Source organism: Antedon mediterranea, chromosome 2 (assembly GCF_964355755.1).
Source record: "Antedon mediterranea chromosome 2, ecAntMedi1.1, whole genome shotgun sequence".
Lineage (NCBI taxonomy): Eukaryota > Metazoa > Echinodermata > Crinoidea > Comatulida > Antedonidae > Antedon > Antedon mediterranea.
In genome coordinates, this window is record NC_092671.1 from 23,599,449 (window position 1) to 23,617,810 (window position 18,362).

General features: G+C 35.4%; 1 protein-coding gene across 1 annotated transcript in view; it reads left to right on the forward strand.

Moving 5' to 3' along the window:
* Positions 1–18,362, forward strand: part of LOC140040738 (bifunctional purine biosynthesis protein ATIC-like) — a 117,560-nt gene that overhangs the window by 46,392 nt on the left and 52,806 nt on the right. Inside the window, exon 4 of the mRNA XM_072086895.1 lies at positions 16,572–16,638. Within this exon, the coding sequence (XP_071942996.1) occupies positions 16,572–16,638 (67 nt within the window). The remainder of the gene's footprint in view (positions 1–16,571; positions 16,639–18,362) is intronic.

Consider the following 18,362-nt stretch of genomic DNA (forward strand, 5'->3'; position numbering starts at 1 on the left):
ATCCTATCTAAAGATAGTAGACGTCAATTTTTGTAGCCACCCTAGCTAGGCCTACGCATCGGTTATCCTAATTTGGACGGAAATCCGCCGCCGACAAGACGACATCGGGTCCGTGGACCTCTCAGCTCACGCAGAGAGAGAGAGTCGAGGCTATCTATCTAGTCTAGTTTCGGCGGCCTACACTATACATTATTTAATCCTACCTTGGGTTAGCGAATTATAAAAACAACGACACCTAGGCTAGGACACCAACAAAATATATGCAAAATAAATATATATTCCATATTAATTACTATAAGATTTAACATAAAGGCGACATGTGTATAAGAAAAGGCCCGACCAGAATTTGGAGGGGAAAACATGTGAGCAGTTATTAAGATCAGAGAGAGTGTTTCATGTCATGGTACACGATCTTAATTACTGTTTATCGTCGGCAGCCACCCTCACATACTGAGTTAAAAAAAAAACATGTGAGATGTTGCGGTAAAGCAGAGAGTATCGCGTTTCATGCCATGTGACCAAAAAAACTAGGTCTGTATAATTACGGTCTTCTGACGGCAGTCTTTTTGAGCTACCGATTGAACGTTCTGATACTATATTTAGAATGAATTGTTTACGATATTTTTCTCGCAACATCAAAGATCGTAGGCGCGCCTAGCCTATCGGGGGTAGCCATAACAAAGATCGTTTGCGCGACTATATATAGACTGTGTGTTGTATTTGGGGTTAATATTCTTATCATTATATATATTTTTATGACGCACTGTAACAGGTTGGGGAGCGCTATTTTAGGCGCTCCTTTGATCGTTTTCAGGGGCGCCAAGGAGCGTCAGCGCCATGGCGCTCCTTTTAAATCAAGGTCTGTATCATTAGGTCTTTTATTTGCTGAAATGATTTTTCCTTCATTAACGTGTCTTTTGCAGCAAGCTCTGTGGATTTTAATGAGCCATGGACGTCCAGCCCTTGCAATTCTTACCAGAACACCATTATAGATTCCTGTAAGAAAAAAAAACAAAACAAATGTACATAAAATTCAGTAAATTATTAAATATCATAAATAATAAATTTAAATTTTTCATCAGAAGAAAAATAAATTAGGGAACGAAAGTTGCATTATGATTGCTTGTTTTGAGGAGAACAAATATAAAAGTTAAATTTTCTTATACCAACCAACCTGTATTCACAGCTGCTCCATCTGCTGTAGTGGATACCAAAGCTTTGATATACTTTTCTTCGGGGATCTTAATCTTTTCCTGAAGTGCCTCATCAATTGATTTAAAAAGATTCTCTGCTGTACCATCTCCAAAACTATCTATGTCTTCCAATGCAACAACAAAATATACTGGCCCACCATTCTTTAACAAGCGAACCATTACAAGCTCCTTCTCATTTCCAGTTTTCCTTGCCTGGGACCCATCACTGAGCACTGAAAATGCATTGCAAGTGGACAAGAGAGAACCAATCTTACGAATAGCATCAGCAATTTCACTTACAAACTCTCTTGCTTTATCGCTGCTTTCTGTGCCTTGAATTAAATTTACTCCATTAGTTTTCTGCACCCTCACAAGGGTCTTAAATGAAGTAAGTGGTAGCCCATCAACAGCTAAGCAGTGAGCAGTTGTTATCAACTTTCTGTATGCATCGTATGCTTGTTTGTGTATTGCATAATCAATACAGGGTTGTGTTCACTTGACAGCAGTAAATGGACCAGCACCACTGTCCTCTTCACCCGGAGCTTGTAATGTTTGGTAGTCTAGACCAATGCTGTGAGCCTTTAAACGCAAAGCAAACATAACAATGATTATTAATAAAAAGAAAGAAAGTTAGTTTTTTTTTCAATGATTTTTTTAATATTTTTTTTATTTATTTATAAAAATTCAGTGGGGGGGGGGGGGTGGTAAAATATTTTTCTATTTAATCAATAAGTAAGTCATGTACAGTAATGAATAATTTTAAAGAATATATTTACTTTATAATAATAGTATAGTAGTAATAATAAGCATATTATTAACAGCAAGTCAATTCACTGTCTCCCAAAACTAATTGTCAAAAATAAAGTATTCCTATCATAATTTTTATCAATTAAATCTTGTGTTTGTCTACTCCGCAGTCGAAAATACAAGCTCCGATTTCTTGTTTTATGTGAACAAAATGTTGCGGCATGAACGGATAACAGTAGCCATGGAAACGAGTACCCTGGACAGCATGCACAGCTTTTATTCACAATCTTCAAACGGTACACCGCCGCATGCTTACCCTGGGCGGCTCCTTGTCGTTCAACGAGATGTGCTAGCGATCAAATGGAGCATGTATTGTAAATCCGAACACCCCAAAAAACAGAATTTCACGCTAGATACAATACATCTAAGTTTATTTCTATTCTTAAATCTTAGCTCATTAAAATGTATTCTAAAACGGAACAAATTGCTATTTTTTAAAACAAATATAAAACATTATTTTAGGTTAACACAAGTTAAAGCTATAAATAACTTTTGATCGAAAGCACGTGACTTTTTTCAGTCAGTCACTGCGCAAAACCACGAGACCATTGTACAAAGTCACAGTGGCTATTGCACCACATGCTTTTTAGTAAACAACATTGGGGCTTTTGAACAACGCAGTTCTCGGCCGAGAAAAATAATAACAAATAGAATAATTGATTTGTACGGTTGTCATGTGAATAAAACAATTTGTAATTACGCAGTTTTTTTGGTATATTATTTTCAAATAAATTAAAATTAACAGTAGAAAATATCTAGGCTAAAATAACAATAATATTATGTTTATGCAACTCACCTTTGATGAGAGGTGTCTTTGAGCAGTATGTTTCGAGAGGAATGAGGATCCTTCAGCATACTTCACAATGTTCTTTAAAGCCTGACCACGGATTCGACCATCTCCCTTTATTTTCTCTATATACTTTCTGCAAACTTTGCACCAGATTTTCGTAACCATATCTCTGGCATTTATAATTTTTGTTTCATATCCAAAAATTGAAAAATTCCAAGCATTGAATGTTGATAATTGTATAGGTTTTCCTTTTTCGGCCGCAGCCATGTTTACTCGGTGAATGTGACAGAATACAATACGATTTGTTTTGAACAATAGTAAAATCAATTCATAGTGCGTCAGAACTTTTTCAGTGCGCGATCGCCTTCAACGCACAGAGCAGCGGTGTTCATCCAACTGTTTCGGAATCGTCCATTCTTAGCAAGGGTTGTCAACGTTATTAATAATACGAAATCATAGCCATAGGGGATAGGAGTAGGCTACTAAGCCTAAATATATAAATACATCGTCAAATTCAGTAACCATCAAGTTGGAAATCAAAACAAATCGTATTGATGGCAATAGTCTACTTGTTAATTTCATGTTATTTATTCATTATCTAAATTCAGGATGTTGATTACAGGGTCACAGACGATTTGGTACCATGTTCCAGAAAAATAATAACAATTAGGAGCCCTGTTATTTTGTCGGCTCTCTTTGATCTTCGTTGTCAGCGGGTAGTTGATAAAGCAGCTTAAAACTTAATTTCACAAAAACAAACAAAAACATCTGACGTGTTCGCGAGATAAGACAATTCTTTGAATAGACACAGGTGTTACTTCAGAATGTTTTTAAAACGAAGAAAAACAACATATTTTTAACAGTTATTTATTTGAAACGAAAATGTTTTTATAATACTGCATTTAATTGTGTTACTTAGCATATTTATATACAAAAAATATAACATACATACAAACAACACAACCCGCGCAGTGTTAGCGTAAACATAAAAACAAAATTGATTATCAGGAAAAAAAACACTGTTGCACGTGAAAGTGCATGATGTTGTATCATTAAAAATCATGAATTGTTAATTTTTGGAATTAGAACAAATCTATCTAGAAAATATTTAAGAACTAATAGCATCCGTTATCCCGTTTACAGTCGATCACAACAGAGATTGGTGGTACAACCAGGGAGTTGAACAACTCCCTGGTACGACTGCGCAGAGCCACGAGACCTTTGTACACACAGTGGCTCTATCGCACCACGTGATTTTTTCTCGGTTTCTTTGCTCTCTATATGCATCAATGATCTCGTTGGGTTTCTCACGCCTACACCCACGTCGTGTGTGTGCATGATGATGTTGAGTTTAACACAGTCAATCCTATTTTAAGCGAAGCCGAGACCATGTATAATAATAGGTCTTGCAAACAAACCGCATGTTTTGTTGTTGGTGCTCTATGATTTAACAACAGTTATAAATGAGTTTTGTATGTTGACTTCGTTCGTGTGTTATTATTGTACAGGCGGCGCAAAACGTAGGTTGTTTTTTTTTTATAATGTCCATGATTTAAGGTACGCGATTAGTTGCTCTCCTTAAATCATGTGGAGGAGCGCGCTCGCGCTCCTTAAAAACGTAGGACTGTCTTTATCTTATAAGGTTTCCGTTCCATAAAAAATTAAACATCTTACTTTGTATATTATTGAAGAAGTGATTTAGTGAGTCCGGTAAGTTTGAAAAGTGAAAAGTTAAAATAGGCAGAACCAGTGTTTTTATTATAGTAATTTTTCCAAATAAGGTTAGGGATCTTTTTCTCCACATGTTTAGTATTTTATCGATATCTTTAGATTTTTGTGGAAAATTTAAATCAAATATATTATCTAAATTACTTGAAACATTTATACCAAGGTATTGTATGGGTTTGTTAGTCCATATTATGTTTTGTTTGGTGGGAATTTTAAAATCCGAATTTCTTAATGAGCCCATTCCCATTATATTACTTTTTTCATAATTTATCTTAAGCCCTGAGGATAAAGCAAATAAGTCTAAAGTGTCCATAATGGCCTTTATTGAATTGGAATCGTTTATATAGAATACCGTGTCGTCAGCAAATTGACTTAATTTAATGTTTACGTTATTATAGGATATACCTTCTATTTTTTCTGTTTGATGGACTGCATTGCCTAGGATTTCCAAACATAGAATAAACAAGTATGGTGATAGAGGACATCCTTGTCATAAACCCAGACTAAGACTAAAAAATTCAGAAGACAATCCGTTATTAATAACACAACTAAAAATATCATTATAGAGAATTTTTATCTAATTTGTAAAATTATTTTCAAATCCAAATTGTTCTAGTGCATAGTAAACAAAGTCCCATCTTATTTTATCGAATGCTTTTTTAAAATCTACGAAAAAAAGTAGATTCGGAAGATTTTTTCATTGTGCATGTTCAGTAATGTCAAAGAGCAGTTTTATATTCTCGCCAATGTATCGTCCCTTAAGGAATCAAGTTTGATCAGGGCTAATCACAGATGGTAATACTCCTTTTAGTCGTGTCGCAATGGTCTTGGAAATGATCTTATAATCGACGTTCAGTAATGAGATGGGACGCCAGTTTTTTAACAACATTGGCAATTTGTCTTTTTTGGGAATCAATGATATTAACCCACGCCTTTGTGAAATAGAGAGACTTCCTCTTTGAAAGGAATATTTGAATGAATTTGTTAGGGTTTGGCTAATTTCAGTCCAAAAACATTTGTAACAAACGTAATTTTTATACTCTTCTAGTAACTTTAGTCGACCTACCGATATAATATTAGATTATTTAGGCGTTAGGTTTGATATTTTAGTGTTAGATAACAGGATCAGGTTTAGTTTTGTTATTTATGGGCCTATTGTCTATAGGCTAGTCCCAAAAACATTAGTAGGATAGCCATTCATTAGGTATGCCAACAACGTGGCGTAAACTGTTGGAAACAGGGTTTCTTTCACAAAAATTGTCCACTTACAACTTGCATTTTCTTACCATAATTTGTAATTTTTTCCAATAAATTATATATCAAAACAAAGATAAATGTCTCTTCTTTCATAATTCTTTGTTCATTTGACTTTTCGTATGTAAAATAAATAATACTCAAAGGAACTTTAAAAATGCGCATATATGAACACATGAGATGGAAAGATTAGAACCACGAGAATAAAAAATGTATTTTTGTGTAATGTAATTGTTTAATTTTGCTGACTTATTACTCGGACTGTGTCATACAGGGTTCGTACGCGTCCTTAAATTCCTTGAAAGTCATGGAAAAATAAATCTCTTTTTTCAAGTACTGGAAAGTCCTTGAAATTGGCATTTGTCCTTGAATGTCCTGAAAATTGTTAAAATACAATAAAGTTATATGAATTCTTTTTAATAAAGTTTTGAAAACACTGAACAATAAAAGTATTAAGTATGAAAGTACATGGAAGATAACAACGTTTGTACGTGCCGACTTTTCCGCCGCCGATAAATGCTCGTACATGAAATAGGCTTTCTTATCAGGTTGGTTGTTGACTGCAGAACGCCACTGGCCAGTGATGTTCAGATGACAATCACCTTGAAAAAACTTTGCCCAACTATTCTTTTGTTCCCCCACAGTACATTATTGCATAATAGCTATTACTATTGAAATAAATACTTGGCCCTTTTTGTGTTCCGATTTTGTTTAAAAATTAATTTAACGAATGTAATATTGTAAACATGCATAGCATTTTAGCATTACACTTTAATTAGTGACTATACTCGCATTCTATTTATAGCCTCTGATAAGCTATAAATAGAATGCGAGTATAGTGACCTCTCTCAGCGAGGCTCTCTCACACCGCAAGCGCGTATATTAGCGGTCTCTATATGGCTGCCGATGAGTTTTTTATCGTGCGTTTCTCGTCAGTGGAAATCTATCCAACATGCCGCGTACATGCTTTTTTCAAGAGTCCTGGCTTTTTGATAGCAAATTTTCCCCGTGGATTAACCGTGCGTCAATAAAAACGGAGGCAAAGTGTAAACTATGTAGAAAAACATTAGATATCTCCAACATGGGACGGTCGGCGTTAATATCTCATCAAAACGGAAAAAAGCATAAACAACAAATGGAGTTGAGGTTTAACAATACGACGCAAGAAGTTAATCAATTTTTTAGTAAGTCCAACCCAACAACATCCACCAGTAAATCTAATAGTACCATCACCAGTATTATTGAACAACAAGACATACCAGGAACTAGTGTTGATAATAGTATACCGAAACGTACGAACCCAAGTGGCCCGGCGACGATGCAGTATTTCAGTAGTAGTGAGGAGATTCGTAAAGCAGAAATATTGTGGGCCTTATTCATGACTAACCGGCACTTCAAATAAATGAAGTATTCCAGGCGATGTTTCCAGATAGTGGAATAGCTGCAAAATTTAGTTGTGGTGAAAAAAAGTCTGCTTATGTTGTTAATTATGGGTTAGCGCCATATTTTAGGTAAGTTTTGTTTGATATCGATTGATATAGGCCTACAATTTAGATTAAATAAATAATTGTAATAGGCATTTCTGTATTGAGTAATAGCCTGGTGAGTATGAAAAACAAATGTTTTTAGTCTAAGTTTTGTTCATTTTAGGTCATTACTTCTGAAACGTGTTACGGATGAGTCAGATTACGTTCTACTATTTGATGAAAGTCTAAACAAAGGTACACAACTAAAGCAAATGGATATCCATGTCCGATTTTGGGCTAACAACCACGTGGAAACTAGATTCTTTGATAGTACATTCATGGGTCATGCTACTGCTGAGAAAGTCGTCACCGATTTTAAGATATGTGCAGACAAACTAAATCTCGCAAAATTACTTCAAATCGGTATGGATGGTCCAAACGTCAATTGGAAGTTTTATAAACTTCTCTCTGCCGATATAAAGACGAATTACAATACATCAGTTCTCAACATTGGGTCGTGTGGCCTTCATGTAATGCACAATGGGTTTCAAAGTGGTGTGCAGTCAATTGATTGGAAGGTCTACGACATACTGTCTAGTTTACAAATACTGTTCAAAGACACCCCTGCTCGTCGGGAAGATTTTGAGAACGCTACTGGCACACATGTGTTTGGCCTTAAGTTTTGTAAACACAGATGGGTGGAGAATGCTGCAGTTGCGAAGCGGTTTCTCAGTGTTTTTCCGCACCTTAAAACGTACATCAAGCAGGTGACCGAAAAGAAAATAAATGACCCAAAAACAAAGTCGTATGACACTCTGAAGGCTGCTTCAGTAGACTTATTTACGGTGCCCAGAATGCACTTTTTTGTGATGGTGGCCACACAAATGGAAACGTTTCTTAAAAAATATCAAACAGATCAACCAATGATACCGTTTCTTGAGAAAGATCTAGTGGCATGTTTGAGAGGGCTATTGAGATTGGTCATTAAACCAGACGTCCTTTCCGGGCTCGTGAATGGCCAAAGTTTCACTAACTTTAATATAGATGAAACGAAAAACCATTTACTTGCTAACAAAGTAGACTGTGGAATATTAGCTTCAGAGCATATAAAGGAGTTGATCAAGAAAAAGAAGGTGTCCGAGTTACAAGAACTCAGGTTTAAAAATGAGTGCAAGACCATGGTTCTTACAATTGTTAAGAAAGTGCTATCTAAATGCCCACTTGGTTTCAGAATCGTTCAAAAAGCGAAATTTCTCGATCCAAGAAATTTTTGTTTAAGTGGTAATGCGCGATCTCTTAATGTTGGTAGACTAAAGGCTGTATTAAAAATATTAGCAGACAACCAAAAAATCAACCATGACATGTGTGATGAAATTGTTAATCAGGCAAACGAATTCTATGATTTTGTTGTGTTAAATAATTTATCAGATTTCACTGAATACGATCCTAAATGTAGAATTGACGAATTTTACTATGACCGCCTTAGCAAAACCACTAAGTATCACGCATTCTGGGGGGTAGTAAAATTGATTCTAATGCTTTCCCATGGCCAGGCGACTGTTGAGAGAGGTTTTAGTGTAAACAAGGAGGTAGCGGCTGTCAATATGTCAGAGAGTACATATGTTTCGAAGCGCGTTGTATGCGGTCACATAGCTTCAGTTGGTGGTGTTTTGTCTGTAAAGATAACGCCCCAATTAATTACTTCTGTGAGTGGGGCTAGGCAATGCTATAATCTCCATCTTGATAATGAAAAACGTAAAGCGGCAGAATCTTCAAAGGCTATTAAGGGAAAATCGACGATCGATGAGTTAGATAACTTAAAGAAAGCCAAAAAAAGATGTATTGCTGATATTATGGGTTTAGAAAAATCGTCTGCAAAGTTTTCCGATCAAGCTGAAAGTAAAGGTAGTCTTACCCTCATTGCCAAAGCTAATAGCTTGCGTAGAACCGCTTCTGAAAAAAAAGAGCAATTAGCTCAACTAGAGGAAGACATTAGACATAAATTAGAGGAAATCAAAAATAGCTAGGCTATTGTGTAGATTAAATTAGCAGAAATTGCTAAGTTGTAAAAAATAAACAATGTAAAAATCGTAAAGATCGTTTTGAATAAAGTTCAGAGTGAATTAGAATATGGTTTGATTTCTTTTATTTATACCTTCTAAAAAAAACATACGATATACAGAAACGGCATTTAAACTCCGAATTCCGAACGAATTGTAGAACGTCATCCTATAGTAGTATCAAATTACCAAATATCGTCGACAGTGCAGTGACTATGGAAACATCAGCCTTTGTTCAATACACGCCGTGACTACCCTCGATAGGCGCGGAAGTCTGGCGCGGTTCCACAAAGGCTTTACCAGGGAGTTGTTACAACTCTTTACGCTTTACTACCGTTACGTGTCATTTTACTCGATTTCCCACGCCTATGTTTTCAGTACTGTATGTTTTTTTAGTGGCTACAGTTAGTACTTGAATTTCTGAAAAACATCGTAACTACGAATTCATTTTTTTTTATTAATCTGTTGAACTTAATATTTAGGTATAATAATGTCCTTGAAATTTTAAAATGTTGACATTGAATGTCCTTGAAATGTCCTGGAATTTTACTAGCTCACAGGTGTACGAACCCTGGTCATACCTAACAGTAACACACACGTCACACCCACACAGCTACTACTAGAATAGACATGGGTTTAGAGACTAATAATTAGGCCTAACAGTATTAATAGAAACTATAATTTTAACATGTAATTCTTTAGTAATACATTATATTAAAAACACTATCATAAACTAAAGGCTGATTATTTCGACAATCCACACAAAACGCCGCTATTCTTTCATGAAATCGCACGCCGCAACCACAGCGGAGATAGGCCTAGAATCGTATCGCAGTTGTCGTGTAATCACTTCTTGTTGCTATACGCTTGGGTGCACACGGAACAAGAAAATTTAACTGATGAATTATTCGTGTTTATTTTGTGACGTTTCATTAAGGGGTCCCCAACTTATGTACGAAAAAAAAAATCGCTTCCTGGGCACGTGTTCACAAAAACGTCATTTGATAGCTTTTGTTATAAGCTTTAAAATGGTATAAAAATCAATTATGCGCGGTACCTACTGCGCCGCTGTTATTTCTGTTGGTTACACTTCCCTGCACAGCATTGTTTGTCATTGTCAGTATAATAATGAAATAAATAGCAATTAATAATACGTTATTTAGACGACACAGGACGAATTGGGACAGATCTATGAAATGCTGTCGTTTTTTTTTCGCAATGAATGAAAAAAATGTACACATTGACAGCAACAAGTAGTAAAAAAAATAGGTTGGTATAATTATCGCCTTTGATACTATTTGTAGGCCTATACGATATTATTATAGAATCATATATAATAATCATATTGCCATACTTAAACATGTATTGCTAATTAAAAAAATTAAATTACTTACTTACTTTAAATACACTATTAAAAAATGGTACAAATATTTGTTAATAGTTTCCAGTGAAGAATGTAAGTAACATGAAACTAAGACGTGTAAAGTATCAACAACCCAAATGCAGAGTTGAAAGATATAGAAAAAGTGCAATTCCATACCTTATCTCGCTTCTAAATGAATAATCTGTATATATCACCCAGTACAGCTTTGCGATTTTTATTGATGCTTTTAGGTGTTTTTTTTTTCTATTTTAATATTTTAAGCTAAACTTTTTGAATGTTCCTGTATTGTATTGTGTAAATTTCCTCCTTTTTTATATTTTTTTATCATTGGTTTTATACTTTTTTACAAATTTTAATATTGAACAAATGTAAATATCTTTGTAATTCAGCTAAGGCTGCGATAATGATATTGAAATAAATGAAATGAAATGAAATGAAATGAAATAGATGATGAAGACTTGAAAGCAATATTCTTTACCCAAGGAAGAGTGGAGTTGTGGCTTGGTGGTTATGTGGCTTGGTGGTTATGATGCTTGGCTACCACTCCAAGGGTCCTGGGTTCAAGTCATGTCAGGATTTTTTCTAAGGACCAAATTAAAACTCCACTCCCAAAGACTTATAAGAAGACTTTGTTTATGTAGAGCATCTTGTGTATATGTTTGTCTTGTCAAACTCTGAGGGTTCCTAATGATCAGCATTAGCTGGATGGATCACCCTCATTAATTATGGTTTAAAAAAAATAAAAAGAGGAAGAAAGAAAGTTAAAAATCAGGAATTTCCAATAAAACACTAAAACAATTCGGGTATTTAAAGGTTACATCCAGTGAGCTGTAAGCTGAAGGCTAGAGGATGCACTCCAGACTCAATAGTGATTCCAACAGGAAGGGAACCAACAAGATGGCGGCCGTAAATGTGTTCAAAAATATTATTTAATGTAAAAAATATTAATCTAATATAATACATTAAGACCACTTAAATTACAACACATATTCTTGTCAAAGCACAGTGAAGTTTTTATAAAATTAAATATAATTATTGTTAATCGCAATAGAATGAATAATTTCTTGGTAATCTAGCATTTTTTGTATACGAGGATCATATAGAATGCGTTCGCATTTATACGCTTAATGCGCTACGTTGCGTATCGTTTTCACGCAGATAGGCTCAACACAGGCGTAGTAGTGCGTACTGCGTAGGGCATATCTGATTGGTCGATTGCAGCCGCCATCTTGTTGGTTCCCTCTCCACGGAGAATCACTTTTGAACTGCGATAACATTAAAAGATTGCCATCCAGATCACTCGTTACATCTAATCTCGACTGGGAAACAGTCGCATCATGGCTTACAAAATTATGTGCAAACCTTACAATAGAAGAGGATTACAAGATAGAAACCGTTATAAATCCAGAAACTAACAGATATTTTTTTAGCTACTCCAATCAACAGTGACTTAATTGGTGAGGTCCTTTGTTAAAAAGAGGAGATGTTATTTATGGAGTAGCAGGATTTGAAGAGAGAATTAAAATTAAAATAGATAAATAACTAAACAAATGATATATGTATTGTATAATTAGTCTTAATATACATTATATTATAATATGATTATACGATTTCAATTACAGGACCATCTTGTAGTAAACTTAGAATCACCAAGACATTTGTAGCAGATGGTAAAAAGTTAGATGATAACATGAAATGTCTGGTTACCAATCATACCATAATTGGATCAAATTTATTTAAAAGTAATGCTTAATTCCATCAATTTCTGCCCTATAATGGAACAAATGAAGTATTTGACAATTGCATAGTAAATTTTAAAAAAAGTGGATGATAATTGAGGGCATTTCTCCAACAATCATTACTTCAAAAGGACACCAGTAACACTGACACAACAGGTAATAAAATCGTACAAGAGCATGAAATCTAAATTAAATAATACAGAAAGAATTCAAGAAAAACAACATTTACTGAATGAAAATAAAGTACTTGCCTTTAGTGAAAAAATAAAAAATTATTTCACACATATTGAGAAACTGAATACTAAAATAAAATCTACTCAAAGTCAATTAAGTATTTATAGAAAGCGATGTAAAGTACAGTAACAAAAAAGTGCAGGCAATGAAAGAATTGAATAGGTTAAAATGATGTGTTGAACTCTGAGGCTGATGGGGAGATACTAACAAAATGGAGCGAAACAAATGGTCAGTCTTTTACTGATGACATTGGGAAATGCATTATGGAATTGGTTGAGAATTGGATGTGCCTACAAACAAATGTTCAAAGGTCATTAAGACTGTGTCATCATGGATGTTTGATAAAAAAAAACTATTTGAAAGATCTACCATCGACATCGACAAAATATGGTTGATAGGGCCCACTACCTCAGCAAATTACAAGTGGCTGAAACAACAAAATGGTTTCAGATATGTATCCATAAAAGATAGCCAAACTCTATTGAACACTGCTAATAGCCATGATGGATGAGACATTCTTGATCCTTCAAATAAAGAAGAAGGTTATAAATCAATATTATAAAAAATGTTTGTTTTAATGTCAGACAGAGCCAGTGTAAATAGGTCCTGTAATCAGAAACTAAGGCCCTGTTCAGACCCATGGCGTTAGACCGTTTTAGCGTGCAACGTTACTATCAAGGTCACGTTACAAACCGCAGAGAAAAAAACGAGGTGTTCAGACCCATAGCGTACGATTATCGTTACAACGGAAGTACGTCATCCAAGTTGTTTCTAGTTGCATATTCATGTGTTCTTACCCACGTGTTTTCATCATTATTTCCACTGTATATAGGCCTAGATCTCAGCCCTACAATTATGACAAAATTTGCCGTAAATAAAACATACCTCAGCATTTATTTAAGAAAATATAGTAAAGCCAAATTTCTGTTTCTATTGTTTTTATTTTGTAGTAAAAAACATTTTCCCCAGGCTCTTGTGTTACGAAAATAAAGCAGGCCTCGTAATGATGAAGAAAAAAATGATTGTGATTAGTCTATCCAGTCCAGTCAAAGATATATATTCTTTGGTCCAGTCGGTTGAAAATAACCCTTAACTTGCTAATAAAAGGGACTTGTCCAGTCTAGTCTGCTCTGTATGAATTATACCTCCATGGAATGAGTGACTTGATGTCCCACGCTAGTTTTTAGCTTGAATGAAATGCGTGAATGGCTCTAGGCCTAGCTAGGCCTAAAAGCGGATGGGATCGTAGTCCCTATGTTTAAATACAAAGTGCATGTATTTATGTCATTTGTTAGAAAATATAATGGTAATCAGTTGATAATAGTTTGTAGCCTTTGTAACAGTTGTATTTGTAGTGTAGTTAGGCCTTATTTATTCTGGCCTTTTTGTTATTGAAATCCATCTCACACATTGACGATACAAGATGTCAGCCTAGGTCAAACCTTGTTTCGCGTCATAACAGGAAACGTTCTGATTGGATACAACGTTGACTTACAGTAGCGTCGTACGCTAAAACGGTACTATCAACCGTTTTCCACTACAACGCTACAACCGTTGTACGACGCGTTGTACGCTAATCCCCAACTGTTCAGACACACATTCTTTTAGCGTCGTACGCTAAAACGGTCTAACGCCATGGGTCTGAACAGGGCCTAAATGTCAATAGAATTGATACACTTGGTAGCCCAATTGACCTCCATTTTGTATATTGCAATGCCCACTTTTTGTTAGGCCTGTCCAATAAGGCAGATGTGATTATGAAGGATTATGTGAAAAATTTGAAAGCCGAATTAGGTTCATCTATAGGCAGATTTACATTTACAAAATTTTGTTGGTTTAAATCATCTGGTGAGTCAGGTCCCGCTCGATTTGTCAGAACAGGGGGCGATGAGAAAAATGATGTAGAGTTGATTGGGAGGGGTATTGTAGTAGAAAAGGTGAAAGATCCCATGTAACTAGTTTTCGCATGAAGTGCTTTAAGGAGGTGCGGGGGGCATTATATTATCGAAAAAATATTGTTGAGTTTTTGGAGAATTTTAAAGAATCAAAAAACCTAAAACAAGATAGTGTCTTCAGGGATGTAATTGTGCAGGGCGGAGCCAGGCTGGCCCGCTCTGCCTAAAAGGATTCCTCCGGGCTAAAGCTAGTCTCAATTATTTTGTTTTTGCCTATATTTTCAACTTAATTTAATCCACTGATGAATTCTAAATATAGTATCAGAACGTTCAGTCAATCGCTCAAAAAGAATGCCTACAGAGAAGACCGTAATTAATACAGACCTAGATTTTTGGTCACATAGAATGAAACCCAATACTGTACTTTGTTGTTGACGTACACCGCAACCTCCCTACTATTGTTATACAATATTGTGCTTTTTTAATAAAAGATGTAAAAATCAATATATTTCTTCAATTAAAAAGAGGCTATTTTTATTTGTTTACTGAATACTGCCAAGGTGACATACAATAAACATATAGTTATTAACAAAATGTTAATGAGCATCCCACTCCTAACACCTCACCTCTAGCACAGTTGCTTTTTGGATAGGTGTGAAGGGCCGTAACCAGGTTTGATGGCAGGTTTTCTCTAGGTGGCCGTAAATCGCATTTCTGGCTATTCTCTTGTGTTTCTGGACTATATAAATTTGTTTAATTTCTTCACTATTTAAAGAGCGTCATATGACATTTTTGAAGAATGTGATACCGCCAGACATCCGGACGAAAGTATTGAAATAAAAAAAAAGTTAATTTAGGCCTACCACGACACCACTCGCACACAATCACCAAAGTTGATACATCCACTAATGACTGAGAGGATGCATCCTTCCTGCGCGTACCATTTAGAAATTAAATAAATTTCACTTGTTATACATACATTCATTGTGGTAAAGAAACGATATTTAAAAGTTTAAACCCAGAATTCCCTTTTAAGACTTGGAAAAAATGTTTTCTTCTAATCTGGTTTTCAGTAACTGTCTGTCTGTAGTCGGTCCGTCCATCAATTCCCTTTTTTTTTAACCGTATAACATAAATTCTTCGGTTTTTGAATGGACGTTGAAATTTAACATTTTTTAACTTGTACCCCTTTCCCACATTCACAAATACGTCTACGAATGAACACAAATTAGAATTTTTTTTTAATCGTACTGCAAACTATATTGTAATTTTTCTGTTACGACAGTTGCTCGATGGAAATACAATATTGTTACGATAATTTTGCAACAGTATTACGAATACAGTGCTAAGGCGTATCAGGATTTGGTACGACGAACTATTAAAATATTGAGACTGTACTACGATGTCATTAGGTCTTCAATACACTTATAAATCACTGTCTAATATATTTTATCCACTAATCTATATATAAATTTACGTAAGGGCAAAATTCGGTAAATCGCGCGTTATTTCTAGAATGTTTACTCGATGGTATATAAAGTTGGATCGTACTTTCGGTACTGATTTTAACCACCTGATTTAACCCTGTTTACTAATTAAATTGAGTTCGATAATTAGTTATTGACGATTAAAACGAATTTAGGTTCAACGATTTGCCCCAAATAGGGGTGTTTTTCGATCGTGGTATACACTGTCTAATGGATGTCCGTCTTGAAAAATACCCGCAGACAATAATACGAGGATGCTTCGCATTTTCCTATCTCCTCCTACGATAATTGTTTTTAATGGCTGAAAACCGGTTGAACAGCTCGAGTATAGCATCATAATGTTGAAGACAGGCCGATTTTCTTTAAAAAAATACTATTTTGATAGATTTTTACGTTTATACAAATGTATTGATTTGCGATGAATGGAACATTCCAATCTCTCAGACTCATATATATGACATGACAGTGCCTCTCCCGCCTGTCTCAGATTTTTTTTTGTATCCTATTTATGTGTTCTAACTTATCACTTTACAGGCATTCTTGCTAGAAGACTCGACAGTGATGCAGCTGACATGAAAAGGCAAAACTATCAGTATATCAGGTAAATAGTACAACTATGTAGCAGTTATAGTTCAACTATGTAGCAGTTATAGTTCGAGATATTACTTTGTTTAGAACCTTAGATGTAAAATTAACAAATCTACAGTAAGTATAGTCAGCTTTTTTGTTTAACTGCACAATTCAAAAATAACATTTAAATTTAAAAGCTTTTTAGTCTGCGGCCTAAATTACTCAGGACCAAGCCATGGCCCGGCCAGGTGTACTAATGACCAAAATGAAGCAAATATAAGACTACTGAGTCTACCATCTGGGCCCCACCATGGGACTGAGTTAAGGAAATTGTTGGAATAAGCAGGGATGTCACCACGCTGGTCAGCGCCGGACGGGCCTGCCCAGCACTCAAAATTTCCGACCAGGATTTACAGGCTGCTGACCACCACTATTATTTATTTATCATTACAATATTTATATAGGCCTAACTAAAATTCGTACTAAAACATTTTACCGGGTCCTCCTAAATACTAAGACCTACCAAGACCTACCAAGACCTGCCAATTTAAAATGTTAATTTAACGAAATATTATATTATATAGAGTTCTAATAGTATTTCCAACAATAAAACCTCAATTTTAGCACGATATAGACACCAAAAATGTTAAATAATCGACAAGTTTCGCATTCGCGACACAAAAGGCTTGGCACTTGATGCAGCTCTCCTGGTCGTAGACCACTGACTGTTCTGGTGACTACATCGCACTAAAACTGAGGTTTTATTGTTGTAAATGCTATTAGAACTCTATATATAATATTTCATTAAATTAAAACACTTTAAATTAATATTTCATTAAATTAACACTTTAAATTGGTAGGTCTTAGTATTTAGGAGGACCCATTTTACCTAGTACATCATTAATAACATACAAGCTAGCCTCATAGATAAGACTAAAGCAAAATGTTTCCGTGGTTACATACGTTACTTTATTTGTAACACAATACTAGGGCTACCCTGCCCTGGTATTCATTGTTACAGCTTGTGAGTCATGGCGAACAACGTGCGACACAGCACAGTCAGTGGTGGCGCCAGCGGGGGACTACGGGGGCTGTAGCCCCCTCGTCGGGGAGCCTAGCCCCCGTAGCACCCCACTGGCGCCACCACTGACTGTGCTGTCGAAAATAATATACAGTAAAAATCATTAGTGTTCACTTCGTAGCTTCAGCGCCTAGAAAACCATGACGTTCCATTTTTTTAATACGTACATTGGAGGGCTATTACACTTTATATGCCTGCATTATTGCCAGCGATCTAATAAACATTAGGTACGCACATGTCTGGCGGTGTCCCTTTGTACGAATCGTTTAACATTGGACCCGGCCCATTGCGGTTTACGTGTGATATTGTGTTTCATCCAGGGACCAGAATGTGTACTGTAGTTTCCAGGCGAACTTTACCGAAGCATTACGTCGTGTAATGTGTATTGACGTACGCTATACAGCAAAAGGGTACGAATTATGTTATAATTATGCGATCTTTTGTTCGTATGTTAAATTTTTTTATTTACGATTAACCCTTGGTGGTTTCACGCTTTTTTTACTAAACAAAAAACATGCCATTTTCGTTTAGCCAACATCTTATTATAGCTAAGTTATTACATTTTCAATGTCCTGTATGTCATGAACTGCTCATCTTACATTGAAATTCCATATTCACATCTGGGAAATAAACTGGTTTCCCCGACGGAAAATGTTCTACGCTTGCGGACGCAT